Below are 15,985 nucleotides of genomic sequence, written 5' to 3'. Positions count from 1 at the left end.
CTTCATCATTTCTGGGCCCATCCTCATGAAACTGTACCTTCAGAAAGTGCTATTATTATTCAACCCTAGACACGTGATTGTTGTCAGTTTGATTTTAAACTACAAGATTAATATTACAAATTTGTGGAGCTAATCTCTAACTGTTAGGTTCAGTATCTGTGGATCATGTGCATTTATTTCATAAACAGTGTATCTCTCATAGAGTAATAATGATACTTTGCAGCATCCATTGACATTCCCTTGGGGATGTGAAGCTAACTAGAGGCTCTGCTCTGTCTGATGCTCTGTTACTCAAATTAGACTTTAATCTGCGCTTTGATTTTAACACAATCTGACCAGAAAGATGTGATTTAGCTGGAACTACAATAGGTCAGCAATGGCACGGTGGCAAACTGGTTAGAGCTCTTGCCTACAGCAAGAATCTCCTGGGTTTGATTCTGGGGCAGTGCAGGATCTTTCTGTGTGGAGGTTGCATGTTCTCCTCATGCATATTAAGTTTTCCTCTGGGTTAAATAAATGTCAATCTCAGTCTCAAATAACATTGCAGTCACAAGCACAGTTAGTCACTCTCACTGGTTTTTGTTGAAAATCAAACATCTAAACAGGACCACGAACGCTCATATTGATCACAGCCTCCTGAAAATGTGAAAAATGTATCATTTTTTCTTGATTTTTAAACTTTTTTGTGCTTACTAATCCAGTCACCATGGTAACTGCTGAACATTCTTCTATACACGCTGCGAAGTATCAATAGTCCATCAAATTCAAGAATGCGAACGCAGTCACAAGAGAGATACTGTAGTAAATTTGTTTCTGTGCTTTTTCTCTGTGTAGGGGCTGCGTTTGGGCGCCTGGTGGGAGAGATCATGGCCTCTCTGTTTCCTCACGGCATTGTGTTTGACGGGATACTGTACCGGATCATCCCTGGAGGGTACGCAGTCATTGGTCAGTCCCTTCCTCTGCACTTCACACTCCTGTCTCTTTAACACATTTGAATACTTATAAAACTTATAAACTCTCTCTTCTCTCTCTCTTGTATCTTCATTATCACTGACAATTAGAAATGACTCGATTAAAATGTAATTACAGCACAGCCTAAATACTAGACATAAAAATTAAATCTGCTTGACTGACTCTGAGAATTCTACATTGTCTATTATTTCACTTTTTTTGTCAAAAATTGTTCATCCGGAGCTGAACAATTGTGTGGTCTAACAAACAAAAGCTGCAATTATTGAAAATATTACAATTTACTCCAAAATAATATTAATAAAACTATTCAGTGAGGTTATTTTCTCCAGTATAAAAAAATAACCTCACTGACCAAGATCCATCTTTTTTTTTTCAGACTTTTTACTCTGTGACCTCTGGTGACTTTACAAACTTTTTTTTTGACTCACAGTGGTCAAGCCAGTCTCCTCTCTCTCTCTTTCCGACTCCTTCAAGTCTTCTATTCGCTACCTGGTCTCTACTTGTCCATCTCTCTTTTTTCTCCCTGTCTCTCTGTCCTCTCTGTCCTTTTACTCACTCTCTCCATTGCGTCCATACCTGAAGCATCTTCTTCCTCACTCCATCTCTCTCTCCTCTCCAACTGAATCACTCCGTCCTCCTCAACTCTCTCTCCTCCTCTCTTTCTCCTTCTCAGCAGTAGCTTGTCATCACTTCTTTTCTCCCTCCTCTCTCCCCTCTTCAGCGGTTGCCCCCACTCCTTCTCTCTCTCTCCTTTCCCTCCTCTCTCTCCCTCTCAGCTGGAGCACCACTCTTTCCTCTTCTCTTTCCCTCTCTCCTCACGCCCTCTCTTCTCCTCTCCTCCCTGTTTCTCCTCCTCTCTCCCCCTCAGCTGTAGTCTTCTCTCCTCCCCCCGTCCTCTTCCTCTCTCCCCCTCAGCTCTAGGCTCACTCTCTTCTCTTCTTTTCCCCTCTCTCCTCCCTCCTTCTCTTCTCATCTCCTCTCCTCCCCTCTCTCTTTCTCCTCCTCAGCTATAGCATCCTCTCCTCCCCCTCTCTCTCCTCTTCTCTTCTCTATCCCCTTAACTATAGGCTCCTCTCCTCACCCTCTCTCCTCTCCTCTCTCTCTCCTCCTCAGCTGTAGCCTCCTCTCCTCCCTTTCTCCTCCCCCTATCCCTGTCTCCCTCCTTATCTGCTATAGCCTCCTCTCTCCTCCTCTTTCCTCTCCTCCTCTCCTCCCCTCTTTCCTCTCCTCCCCCTCTCCTTCTCTCTCTCCTCCCAAGCTATAGCCTCCTGTCCTCCCCCTCTCCTCCTCTCTCCTCTTCAGCTATAGCCCCCCCTCCTTCTGTCGCTCCTTCTCGTTTCTTCTCCTCCCCCTCTCTCCTCTTCAGCTATAGCCCGCCCCTCCTCCTCTCTCTCCTTCCCCTCCTTCTTCTCCTCCCCTCTCTCCTCCTCAGCTATAGTCTCCTCTCCTCCCCCTCTCTCCTCCTCAGCTATAGTCTCCTCTCCTCCCTCCTCCCTCTCTCTCCTCCTAGCTATAGTCTCCTCTCCTCCCCCTCTCTCCTCACCCTCTCTCCTCCTCAGCTATAGTCTCCTCTCCTCCTCACTCGCCTCCTCAGCTATAGCCTCCTCTCCTCCTCCCTCTCCTCCCCTTCTTTCTTCTCCTCCTCTCCCTCCTCCTCTGCTACAGCCTGTGGAGTTGAGTTGCGGCTCTTGACAGTGAAATGTCAATGTGGCTCGTCTTCACTGTCTCGACCGCTGACCCACAAACACGGCCGCCCTCATTGGCTCTCATGTCGTTGTACAAAGCCCATCCATCTCTACGTCCCTCTGCTCCTTCATCCTCCCATCCCTTGCTCCCTCACTCCCTCCTCCGCGCCGCTTTGTTCTTCCACCTCGGTCCTCTATTCCATGAGATTTCTTATCTTTTCTTTCATCTCTGTGGGCACAAGACACTTCCTAGACTCCAGGAATTTGCCAGAAGTACAGAGCTATGCATTATACAGTAGCGATGTGCTCAAGTTATGTGAAGCTTCAGGCATTGAGGGTTCTGTTGGTCGCCACATAAAAATCAACTGAAAAATCGACTGGAATTAATAAGTCATAATGTTGAGAAAGTTGGAGGAATGGCACTGGTACTTCTGCCACTGGTACTTCTGGACTGCATGAAGAAATGATTGCTTTGTCTGGTCAGAATTTTGGACATAGGTCTTCATTTCCTAGTGAGCCAGAGTGTTGGAGACGTGTGGAGACACTTTTTGAAATATTCCATCCAGTCCTTGTATTTGCAGAGGTCGCTGGTGCTAGGCTAGTGCATGTCAATGGTCATAGTTAGCCTGTCACTAAAAACAGTCTTACCCACTCCACAAAGCACCTGAAACAAATCTATTATTACAACAGACTGTCCATGTAAATGTCTGTGTCGATAGAATAATGTTTGAACTAAAACTAACCTTTCATCACATGAATTGTCACATGTTGAGGGACTATTTCTCATATATAAGTCCACCGCTGTCAAGTTTTCTATCAGGCAGTACAACTCACGGCTGCTGCTCAGACATAAGTCCTTCAAATGCAAGGTTGGTTTTATTTTTACCTCCGCCAAGGAGGTTATGTTTTTGCCGGCGTTTGTCTGTTTGTTTGTTTGTTTGTTTGTTTGACAGTTAGAAACCTAACTCAAAAAGTTATGGACCGATTTTGATGAAATTTTCAGGATTTGTTGGAAATGTGAAAAGGAAGAACTAATTTCATTTTGGGGGTGATCCGGAAGAAATCCTGGATTCTGGATCACTTTGAAATTTTTGTTAACATTGTGGTAAATGGGGCCAAAAATTTTGTTTCTCAATATCTCGGTTAATTATTGACCAAACCCCATGAAATTTGACTCAGGGATGGACAATGGGATCCTCTTTCATATTCCAAATTGAAAGATACGAGACAAATATTTATGGAAAACACAATTAATATGAGGGGGACTGTAGTCCTTGGCGGAGGTCTGCGCTCTCTGAGTGCTTTTCTAGTTTATTAAGGACTGGATAGAATATTTTAAAAAAGTGTCTCCACACGTCTCCAACCCTCTGGCTCACTAGGAAATGAGGCCCTAGGTCCAAAATTCTGGACTGTCCCTCTTAGCATATCTATGTATCATGTATTAAATTACGTAGATGTTTTTTATTGCTAGATACTAGGGATGTAACAATATCCAAATCTCTCGGTACAATATTATCTCGATATGTATCTCACGGCACAATATTTATTGCAATATTTTGGAGAGGCTAATATAATTGCAGATAGGAAAATTTTTTGCTTTTAAAGTACTTTGACAAGAATTTGGTGTGAATTATTTCCGTCATAATCCCAAGAATTCAAGTTAAAAACATATTTCTTCATGTTTTCTGCACTAAAATGAATCATGGGATATGTAGTTCCCTATGTTCATAAGCTGTAGTTGCTATAAAACCATGCATTTAAGCAAAAGAACTTGTGATTCGATATATTGTGACAATATTACTTATAGACTTTTAGACAATATAGACTTCTGACGATACGATATTACGATATTTCGGTTTTTGTTACATCCCTACTAGATACTGTTGACTTTGGTTATATCTTTGCAAAAATGAAAATTGGGATTGTTCCACAATACCTTTAATGATGTTACAGCAGAATTCACAGCATCAGGGTGACATAAAGGCAAAAAATATCGGAGCCTATAGGCATCTAGTTAACGTTTCTGAAATTCTGAGGGCGTCTAACAAGCCTTTGTGTAGTCTAATTATAAATGTATCTTTTAGCTGATACTATATTCTGGGAATATTCTGGAGCTCCAGCAGTTTGTATCATAAAACAGAGCAGCATTCATCTTTCAAGGTTTTGCACTTTAATTGTAGCAAGCATTAACCATGAAATGAATATAATAAGATTGTTCACAATACATATATCTTGAAAAACACGCATTCTTACTGTGAGCAAGTTGGGCTCTCCACAGATCTGACGTGTTATTTGACATATGCTAGCCTCCATGGAAGTAGATAAGTTTTATACCACACTGTGGAGCATTCCAGAAAAAGCAGTAACATCCCGAGAGACCAGCAAAAGGCAAAACCTCCACCAGAAAAAAAAAAATTCCACAAATTGTTTAAACATACGATATAATCATCCATATTTTATTTAAACAATGGTACAAAAAATGGCTCTGTGCAGTTACTTTGTTAATATGTTGTATTTCCAATAAAGAAATACAGTGTTTATAAGTGAGAGTCAGTTTGAGTATTGGATTTTATTACAATACATTCCCCACTCTTCTTATACCTTAAGACAAACAAATACTGTATAATGAGTAAGTAGTAATGTTTGGTTCAACATTGCCTCTCTTTTCCCCTCTCCCTATCTTCCCCGTCCTTGGTCCAGGAGCAGCAGCTCTGACCGGAGCAGTGACTCACACAGTGTCCACTGCGGTGATCTGCTTCGAGCTGACAGGACAGATCTCCCACATCCTGCCCATGATGGTGGCAGTGATTCTGGCCAACATGGTGGCTCAGGGCCTGCAGCCGTCCCTCTACGACTCCATCATCCAGGTCAAGAAGCTGCCCTATCTGCCCGAGCTCGGCTTTGGACACATCAGGTGTGTTAGGGGGAGCACAGAACAGCATGCGCCTCACTGAGCAAATATGTAGCAAATATGAATAGGAAGTCATATTGGATCAGATTATAGCATGACTCACACTGCTCACAGGAAGAATACATGCTTTCAAGAGATGTTTTAGCAAGACAAACCCTTACTTAGTGCAACTTTAAAGGTGCATTGTGTAACATTTCTGTTAGAGTGGAGGTCTTCAACATGGAGGTACTGCAGGGGGTGTTGCAAAATCTTAGGTTGATTAGAGTTTTTTTTTTTCCTTCATTTTTGAAGGATGAGGATGGACTGGATTTCAGTGGGTTCTGGCTGTTCGCTCTTTCATCACATCTGTCTCTCTCTTTTCATTCCCTGGTCTCTTGCTCTCTGTCAAACTCGGCCTGAATTTTATATTTTCTTCTAGGCTACATGTGAAGAGGTCCGTTACGGCTTTACTTTTACGCACAGTTGAACTTAAGCTCTGCACGTACTACTGCGCATCGGAAAGGGGTCAGGCAACTTCATTCCCCAGGCTTATTAACCAGGCTCTAGAGTCTGCACTACTCAAGCTGCCTCCTCTCTACCTGTAGAACGACTGGGAGAGGAGACAGAGTGAATGGGAGAGGAGAGATGAGTTGTGTCTTTCCTCTCGCTCCTCAGATCAGAATGACCGAAAGAGGTCCGTAGCCCATATCAAACTCTTGTCCGTGTGTTCATGATGTCGTTGCTCCATTGCTCTGGCCTTCTCAGAGCAAGTGCGAACAAAGTGCAGCTTAAACTTCAGACCTGAGTTAGCTTTGGTCAGGCTCAGGTTTATTTCTGTCATGGAAGTTGTTGAGTTGAGGCTTAAACTGGAGATGAAGCTAGTATTATATCAAGATTTGAGGATAAGCCTGGACTTGTGAAGCGACTTTGATGGAATACCTCCCTAGTATTGAATGTACAATAACAGAGCAGCTGTTATTGCAACACTAGGCCCAATTTAATATAAAACACAATTGTATGTCATATATATAGAAGGTGGTCTTTGCTCCAGCTCTCCATCAGTTTGGGGGTCCCTGGCCTGAAAAATGTCTCTGTCAATTGCTTTTTCCATGGAGATGTTATTGCTTTGTCTGGAATCTTTCTTTCAGTATGGCGTTAAACCTTTCTAATTTCATGGAGACCAAACCAGGCCAAGTTACAGGTCAGATCTGTGGAGAGGCAACCCTGCTCACAGTCAGAATGCTGTTTTCCTAATATTTTGAGCTATAAAATGACCTGTAACACCTGAATAATTGTAAGATAAATGTGTTTAATATCAGAGTGTATGACATATCTATAGAAACAAGCAGGTTTTTTTGGTTAATATATTTTATTGAGCATATTTCAAAATATTTGCACTCTATTTGCAAGTTTTAAAATATGTTTGTGTTAATTGAATAGTCATTAAAAGATCAGTGGTGGGCTTTTAATCTTGTATGATATGTCCTATGTATTTACAACATCTTTTGTTGGACAAGAGTAAATATAGAAGCAATTAGCAGGAACACCACTTGTCATCTAATCAGACTTTGTGACTTTTTGTGAGAATAATGGCGGAAAAAAACTGCCTGACAGTATCCCAGGGGGAGGGTGAATGAGAACCGCATTAAACAACTATATGACACTATTCTAGGCCCCCCAAATTATGTAGTATTTTTACAATAACAATCCACCTTTCAAGTTTCCAAATCAACTTTTGTGGTAAGAAAAGATTGATAACAGAAAATTAAACACAGTTCAAAATGAAAAATGGCTGTGTGGTTTGAGCCGAGAGCAGTGCCCCTCTGGTCTGTCACATAAATCTTGAACCTGTCATTAAACTGCAGCTCAGTGCCACCAGGTAATTCACTCAGACCGAGGCTCCAGTCGAGTCATTTGACATCTTGAACTGCTCACATTTAAATAGAACTGGGTGGATTTCTATTATTACTCTGATGCGCGCGCGTGTGTGTGTTTCACCCACAGCCAGTACAATATTTTTGTGGAAGACATCATGGTGAGAAAAGTGAAGTTCATCTCCTCTCAGTCCACGTACAGAGAAGTCCAACATCTGCTAAACTCCACCTCTTTGAAAACCATCCCTCTGGTCGACTCAAAAGGTAAAAAACAACAAGATTACCGAAACTTCTACAAAAGCATAGACATTTTATCACAACAGGCAAGACATTTTTAAAATTTGTTTATGAATACATGTATCACAAATTTCGGACTTCCTGTCACTGTGCAATGCATACTGGGAAGGATTTTTTGAAAAAGTGAGCATCAAACCGCCATGTTTGATTTCCCAGTGGGATGCATCTATTGACAAAGCTCTTCTTTTCAAGTTTTTTGAACCACATTGCTTTTGTTTCTGGTTCTGATGTTGTCATATTTTAGTTATGGGATTCGGACATCGTAATTGTGTGGTTGTTGGATGTCCTAACAGCGGAAAACGGCTCCAGAAATGGGCTTTGGAAGTTTGCGAATTCCATAAATGCAAAAGGGAATCAGATGTGTGTGACTGCAAACCTCCGTTCAAACCATTTCTCTTTCCAACGGAATTGAAAAATAGTGAAAGGCGAAGGTGATGGGCAGTATTGATACACAGGCCATCAAAGTTTGTTAAGTGAGAAGTACAGACAAACAGGCCGAGGTTGCAATTTATTGTTCTTATGGCTTTAGAGCAACATCACGTCTTCTTGGTCGCTTTGCAGCGGAAGGTGTTTCTTGGCGAATAGATGGTGCCTTTCGCTTTGGTGTTGACTTGTTAAAGTCGTAACCAAGGTTGAGCGCTCCATATAGAAAATGTTCACTGCAAACTCATGATGATTTCTTAGGCAGTCAAAGGTTTCCTTTTTCGTCCTTCCTGTGTATCAATACTGCCCATCGCCTTTGCCTTTCACTATTTTTCAATTCCGTTAGGAAGGGAAACAGTTTGAACAGAGGTTTGCAGTCACACAGATCCAATCACCTTTTGCATTTATGGAGTTTGCTTACAGAGTTTTCCACTGTTAGGACATCCAGCAACCACACAATTATGATGTCCAAATCCCATAACTAAAATATGACAATATCAGAACCAGAAACAAAAGTGATAATGGGAAAACAAACATGGCGGTTTGATGCTCACTTTTTAGGAAAATCATTCCCAGTATGCATTGCGCAATGACCGGAAATCTGAAATTCATGATGCATGTATTTAAATGTGCTGTGTTGATGCATGCGACTTTTTGCAAATTAACTATTGAACTGGAGCATCAAATTGTTTAAAGTCTTAAATCTCTTACACAAATCATTTCATTCTGTAACTGGTCTCTCTTCAGATTCTATGATTCTTCTGGGCAGCATCGACAGAGTGGAGCTCCTGGCGCTCTGTGATTGGTGGCTGTCCCCAGAGAGGCGGCTGCTAATGCAAGTGAGTGTTAATGTTAAAAAGAAATACGAGCCATACAGTGGTGTAGTGCCTCACAGCAAGGTGGTCCTGGGTTTGTTTCCTGGACCAAACATACACTTTCTGTGGAGTTTGTGTGTTCTCCCTGTATCTGCATAGTTATAATATCTCAGGACTAACCCTCCATCTGATCTGCATGATATTGTTCAACTTGTATAATGAGAAATAAAACACTTGACAGTAGCAGTTTCCATAATAGTAGTTTTAGCTCGCAAAGTGGAGATTCATAATTAGATTGACAATATTTCTACAAAGTGAAAATATTTCTTGGAGGTATAAAAACTGCGTTTTTTCAGGGTCACTGTTTGCAGGAGCAGAGCCAGGGTCAAAGACACAACTGGGAGACTCTGGCTTTCGTCGATGAAGAGGATGAGGATAAAGAGAAGGTGACAAACAAGTTCAACCTGTGAATGGAATTTGAACTGCAGTACTTTCAAAATCAGCTTTAGAAACACTGAACAGAAGTGCAGTCAGATTGTGTAACTAAAGCAAGAACAAGAACAAGCTATGCTTTAGTTCTTAATGAGAATTAAAGAATAATAATTTGTAAACTAAACTAATTCTAGACATTGTGTGCAGGACATCCCGATTCTGGAGGAGAGAAATGGGCCCCTTCCTCCAGCGAAACCTCCAGATCCATCAGACCACAGCCCGACCGTCACAGGTGAGAGCTCATTATTATGAACAATGAAACATTTCAAGAGACATAAAAGCTTTGCAGCAAACTAGCAACAAAATAATCCAAAAAGTTGAATAAACATAGACACAAAACTTATAAGTTCACATTTTACATAACATACACAATTTCAAGCACATTTCAGACAAATTTCTCGAAGATCTTTGATTCATTTGATTTCTTCCTGGAGTCAGGTCATGGGCTCATCTTTGTTGTAAAAACACAAAAACACAGATGAAACCATTAAAAGCAGCAGTTCTTTATCTTAGTGTCAGTTTCAGATGTGCGACATAGAGAGACGTGGCATCAGGGCCTCGTGGGGTTGTCATAGTGACACAAACATCCTCAGACAGATGCTACTCCACAGTGAGACCAGTTACTCTACACTGCCCTGGGTCGCAACACACACACAAACACACACACCCACCTACACACAAATGATATGAAGAGGGTCACATTAACTGTCCTGGCTGCTGCTTATGTTTACAAACACATTTATTACAACGGCTGTGCAAATTTTACATGTTTTGTGCAAGCCAAATGCTTTTATGTACTGAAAACTTTAATGCATTTATGTCTACTTGGTTTCAGTCTAATCTGTCAAATGCACATTAAATTGAACAAAAAGATGTGTGTGAAAATCACCATATTATCCAGCCTTATTGAATACCAACAGAATGACTTTGAGTTATTTCCATATTCACCATACTAATCTGAAATTTGCATAGTATTTTTAAGTAGTTAAAATATTTGTGACTATATAGTAAGATAAAATACTACCATCAATACCATTCATTTGTATTATTAATTGTTGCTAGCAATGGGCTTCCTGTCCATTAGTTTTCCACATAATATTCCAGGGTTTTCAAGTAGAATGATGCTTGGTCATTTTTTTTTACTTCCAAAGAGCTACACAGAGTAAACACAACATCTATGCTTAACTATTGTGTAACAGATGTAACTCACAGACCAGAAACACAGCTGAATTTATTGTTGTTTTCAAAGTGAACACAAAAGTAATTTGGCTTCTCTCAACAAGAAAACTTTAAATGAGAAAAAGGAGCCAGGGACCAAATTAAGTTTATGATTTATTCCACGATTCGTCTGCCAAAGTCCTCTAAACGCATACATTATGTCTTAACGAAATACAAAGAAAGTTTCCAGTAGATGGGCGACGCATGAATAAAAATATCAGACTTCAGCCAGATTAAATGAGTAAAATGTAATCTGATATACATTTCTGTACTTCCTTCAGTGATATTAGTTTGAAGAGTTTGGAAGCGAATACAGAAAGAAAAACTTGGCAACTGTAAGAACACGACTTTTGGCACTAAGCACATCCTCTTCTGATGTATGAAGCGTCTGACTCAAAACAGGCTGCAGATGTCATCACCAGGAGAAAGCTAATCACACTGAAGCTGTTACCTTGAGCATCTCAAAATTAAAAAGTGGGAATGATAAAGTTTCATTACCAAACACAATGATAACTTTTTCTGTGTTTTTGTCAATTAAATTTTCAAGTTTTGCTATACATATATATTTTTTGTAAAGCTTTGAAAATTTGTTGTCAGTTAGGCTTCAATCTAAAACACTCTTTTCCACCTTGTGATGTCATGTGGTAATAGAGGAAGTGCTCCACTGTATTTTTGAACTCCATACTCCTTCACTAGTATCATTTGGACTATTTCAGCTGTGCAATTGCCAATCTCTACTGAAGAAAAGATAAAATGTACCTGTTAATTTGAAACCTAGATGACGCTAGATCAGTGATTCTTAACCATAGGACCATAGCGTCACGTTGAGGGCCACAAAAAACTTTCAGTTTTGCTCCAGTGGGCCGCGAGGGCCGTGGGACTGCGTCAGGATTGCTAACTGGTGGACCCCGTTCCGAGTCTGGACCCAGATGCCATCTTATAGACCCAGACAGGGTCAGCCCCATGTAGGCCTACTCTGTACCTCTTTTACCTGGGAGAAAGGTATCAACACCACGGGCCATCCTCATCTCAAGTTATCACCATGAACTCATAAAACAGCAGCATGTAGAACTTTGTACAAACTCATCGCGTGAATCCAGTTTGGTTTGTTGAGCGGTCCGTCCTCCTCGCACAACTCCCTGCTCATCTGAGCCCGACCTGAACCAGAGCTGCTCCCGCTGGGTCAGTACTGGTTTGGATCTAGTCCGACTATAGCATTATTCACACTAGGCTAAATGCAGTTAATTTTATAAGTTGAATCAGTTGAATAGGGCCTATTCAGTCTAAACTTTACAGCACTGTATTAGTGGACCAAGGAACATACAAACTAATGGTGACGCTACTCAGCCAATCAAATCTGTGCATTCAAGGTGACTCTGAATGCAGACACAGAGGAAAGAGGATTTGAGATCTGTTGAAAATTGTATTGAAACTGTTAAGCTGAGATGTGAAAGCTAAAGCAGCTGCTATTTTTTCCTGAAATTAAGCACTTTGTTTTAAGATGCACAATTTAGCCATTTTATTTATTTTCTGGAATTAATTTTAATCTGCAGCCCTGTATCTAACGTAGGTCTACTGTTTGTGTCAGTGTTAACACATTTAGTTGAACTGTTTTTAACTTGTATTTTCATTGATGTGTCTATTGTTCATACATTCATACACTGATAAAACAAGGCTTTTTCTGTATCACAGTCATAACACAAGTTAGACATTATGATGTCCCGGACCTCTGCTTGAGGAGATTTTCTCTAACTGGACCTCCTCAAATTTTAGTTGAATACCCCTGCTATACTGTGTTATTATTTAATGGGCCCTGGGCCACTCTGCACTGGAAAAATTGGGCCTTAGTGTCAAAAAGGTTAAGAACCCCTGCACTAGATGACAATAGATGACAACGCAAGGTGCAACGGAGCATTTTGAGCTTTGGAGATGTAGACAGCCTAATAATAAAAGGTTACTCAGATGTGTGAATAAAACAAAACACAACTCCGGGTCAGTTTTGGTGAGGTAACAACATTATAACATGGCTAAAACCTCACAAAGAGCAAATTTAGTATAATATAGGATCTTTAAATAAAAATGGACTATAACTATGGGGTTCGATGAAACACAAATTCAACTTCCGAAACAGGGATGTAAGCTCAATTTAAAAGTCAGAGTTAACTATTCAAGGTGCCTCTTCCATCTGAAACCACATTGTCATGCTCTATTGTATTCATGCCAGGAATAGCGTCGCCACTGTACCCTGCAGCTCTGCACTTATCCTTGACTCCCACTTTCAGACAACAGCATTTTATTCTGTCACCGGGGTGTTGTCTGAACATAATTGCACATATAGTATCTGCTCTGGTTTGGGCTGTGATTACTGAGGGGAGGAGCATTTGGTACAGATCTTCTTTTCTCAGAAGCAGATGGTATGTATGTCCCTATTAAAATTGTTTCCAGGCAACAAAAGATGACAGTTAAGTTTGTTGTCCTAAACCATGTCTTTCGATTTTTGGATAAGGTGTGTACATGATTGAAACTAGGCCTGTCATAATAAGACATTTTGAAGTGTCATTTATTGATGAAGTAAATATAGATGATAAATATAAAACGTCCTATATTGTGTGAACCTGACCCCTGTGAGGTTTAAGCCGTTAGAATGTTGTTAAGTAATGAAAAACCTACCCAGAGTTGTGTTTTGTTTCATTCACACATGTCGGAGTAAGCCTTTATTATTAGTCTGTCTACATCTCAATCAGGATCTGAGGGAAATCATGGCCCTTCGCTGGGGCAGTTTGTCCAGTGGTGCAAGGACAACTACCTGGATTTGAACGTGGCCAAAACTAAGGACATCATAATTGATTTTAGACATGCACCTTCCCACAGTGTTAGTGTCATCCACGGTGATGATGTTGAAATAGGTTAATAGTTACAAATATCTGGGCACCGTGATGGACAATAAACTGAAATTTGACCTAAACACGGAAAGCATTGTTAAACAAGGGCAGCAAAGAATGTACCTGTTGAGAAAACTGAACTCTTTTAATATAAACTAAATGATTCTCAACTATTTTTATTGTTCTTTTATCCAAAGTCTGCTTACTTTTTCATTTGCTGGTTTCAATCCTTGTTGTTAAAGGATGAAAACAAATTGCAGAACATTGTTAAAACCTGCTCAAAAATCACAGGGGTCAAACTGAGGGAGCTGCATTCTTTGTGGGAGGAGCAAGTGCTGAGCAAAGCCAGGTGTCTCCTGGCTCAGCCCCTCCATCCCCTGGCTCCTGATTTTATCATGATGCCTTCAGGGCGTCAGTTTTATGTTCCGATACGAAAGAGTAACCAATTCTCAAATTATTTTGTGCCCTCTGCTATTGTAGATTATCATTGAGTCCCACTTGTGGACTGTAATGGACTGCATGTGTGTTGTGTGTGTGTGTGTGTGGGTGTGCGTGTGTGTGTGTGTGCGCGCATGTGCGTGTGTGTGTGCGTGTGTGTGTGTGTGTGTGTGTGTGTGTGTGTGTGTGTGTGTGTGTGTGTGTGTGTGTGTGTGTGCGTGTGTGTGTGTGTGTGTGAAAAGTGCGAACTGCTCTGAGTATGCTGCAAATGAATTGCCCTATGGCATCTATAAAGTTTTCTGAATCTGAATCTCTAAAGCTCTATATGCTCTGTTCCACCTTGGGATGTCATCAAATGGTAGTTTCTAAGTTAACAGCTGCCTTTTAATTTTGTTTAATAGAAACTGAAAATTACAGGGCTGAAATTATCCAAATGATTCTAGTGAAGGTGCATGGAATTCAAAAGCACAGTGGAGCATTTCCTGCACTATCACATGACATCACAAGGTGGAACAGCATGTTTTTCATTTGAGAGAAGAACTCAGAACCCTAAATATACAGTTTGTGTGTTAAACATGTGTGAATGAAACAAAACACAACTTCAGGTCTGTTTGTGATGAAGAAACAACGTTATACTATAGATCAGAATTGTCCTCCAAAAAGTATTCTAAATGTAAAATGTTTTTAAAAAAAAAAGAACTGCAATAAATAAATGTGAGAATGTGTTTATAATGAATCACAGAAGCTCATAATTCAACCTTCTACATCTTAAATTTGATCATAATCCAGAAAAATAACAAAACGTTTCCTACAATAAATATTACAACTAAAAATGATTGTTCCATCTGTCCTGTATTGAATGATAAGTCGATATAGTCATTTTCGTGACAGGCCAAACTGAAACAAATGACTTGATGAATACAAAATTTTTCGCAAATAAATTTGTCTCATTCAATTTGTGGATTTGTGTAGATTTTGGAAGGGAATTTTAGGCTATGGGAGACCACCATAGAGTCCTGTATGTAAACTGCATATATAAATGGACATTGCTGCTGAGGTTCTAATAGGAAGTGAGCATGGGCACGCTTCCGGCTCCACTGACTCCAGCTCTACTTCATTTTGTATTGAAAAAACTTCACCCCTCTCTCTGTAGCTGCTGCTGTGACCCTCATCATTTTGGTCTTAAATGTTCATCTTAACCCGCTCTACATGATCCTGATGTTTTTATTTAGCTGTTTTGTCCTTTAGTCAGTTCCTATTCTTAATATGGGAGCTCCAAATTTGCTTCTATAACTGCTACCCTCTTGAGCTTCATTTGACTGGAGCTGAACGCTATGGGTGATGTCAAACTCCTCTCAACTTACACGATCTATGCTCCTGTATTCATGGGAAACACTGAACATACATAATAATAGTGATACAGTCCCTGACAAAAGTCTTGTCGCTTATCCATTTTGTAGAAACAAAAGCTTATAACCGGACTTTAAATTAATCGATTGGTTATAGAAATGCTCATATGAAAGCTAAAACCCTCCCAAATTATGCTCAATATACTAAAATAAATTTGCTTCACTGAAGAAAGATTGATCATTTAATGAACACAGAAAGGTCAGATTTTGGCAAGACAAAAGTCTTGTCGCCTTGTCATATGATGCACCCAATCCTAGATTACAGCCTCACCTGTGATCAGTTACTGATCAGTCAATTAGTGGGTGTGTATAAAAAGAACCCCAGCACACCAGACCTTCACATCAACTGCAACTTGACCTCTGACAACATGCCTAAGATCCACCCTGAGACCAAAGTGTTAATTATCAAGAGGCTGAAGACCAGATCCACTGCTGAGGTGGTGACACCTTCAATGTGTCTCAGCGTCAAGTACAAAGAATAAGAAAAAGATCTGAAATGACTGGAGATGTTTTTGACAAGCCCAGGTCCGGCAGACGCCGCAAGACAACTGCTCGGGAGGACAGTTTGTTGATTCGAAGAATCCAAGGCC

General features: G+C 40.5%; 1 protein-coding gene across 1 annotated transcript in view; it reads left to right on the top strand.

Moving 5' to 3' along the window:
* LOC110162170 (chloride channel protein 1-like) overlaps positions 1–15,985 on the top strand; it is a 72,608-nt gene that overhangs the window by 41,684 nt on the left and 14,939 nt on the right. Inside the window, exons 15-20 of the mRNA XM_055157598.1 lie at positions 835–945; positions 5,358–5,571; positions 7,552–7,685; positions 8,889–8,980; positions 9,313–9,402; positions 9,596–9,680. Coding sequence (XP_055013573.1) covers positions 835–945; positions 5,358–5,571; positions 7,552–7,685; positions 8,889–8,980; positions 9,313–9,402; positions 9,596–9,680 — 726 coding nt within the window. The remainder of the gene's footprint in view (positions 1–834; positions 946–5,357; positions 5,572–7,551; positions 7,686–8,888; positions 8,981–9,312; positions 9,403–9,595; positions 9,681–15,985) is intronic.

The sequence above is a fragment of the Boleophthalmus pectinirostris genome, unplaced genomic scaffold, assembly GCF_026225935.1.
Source record: "Boleophthalmus pectinirostris isolate CB_2022bp ecotype Guang Dong unplaced genomic scaffold, ASM2622593v1 HiC_scaffold_21, whole genome shotgun sequence".
NCBI lineage: Eukaryota > Metazoa > Chordata > Actinopteri > Gobiiformes > Gobiidae > Boleophthalmus > Boleophthalmus pectinirostris.
This window is presented reverse-complemented; position numbering and strand designations above follow the sequence as displayed.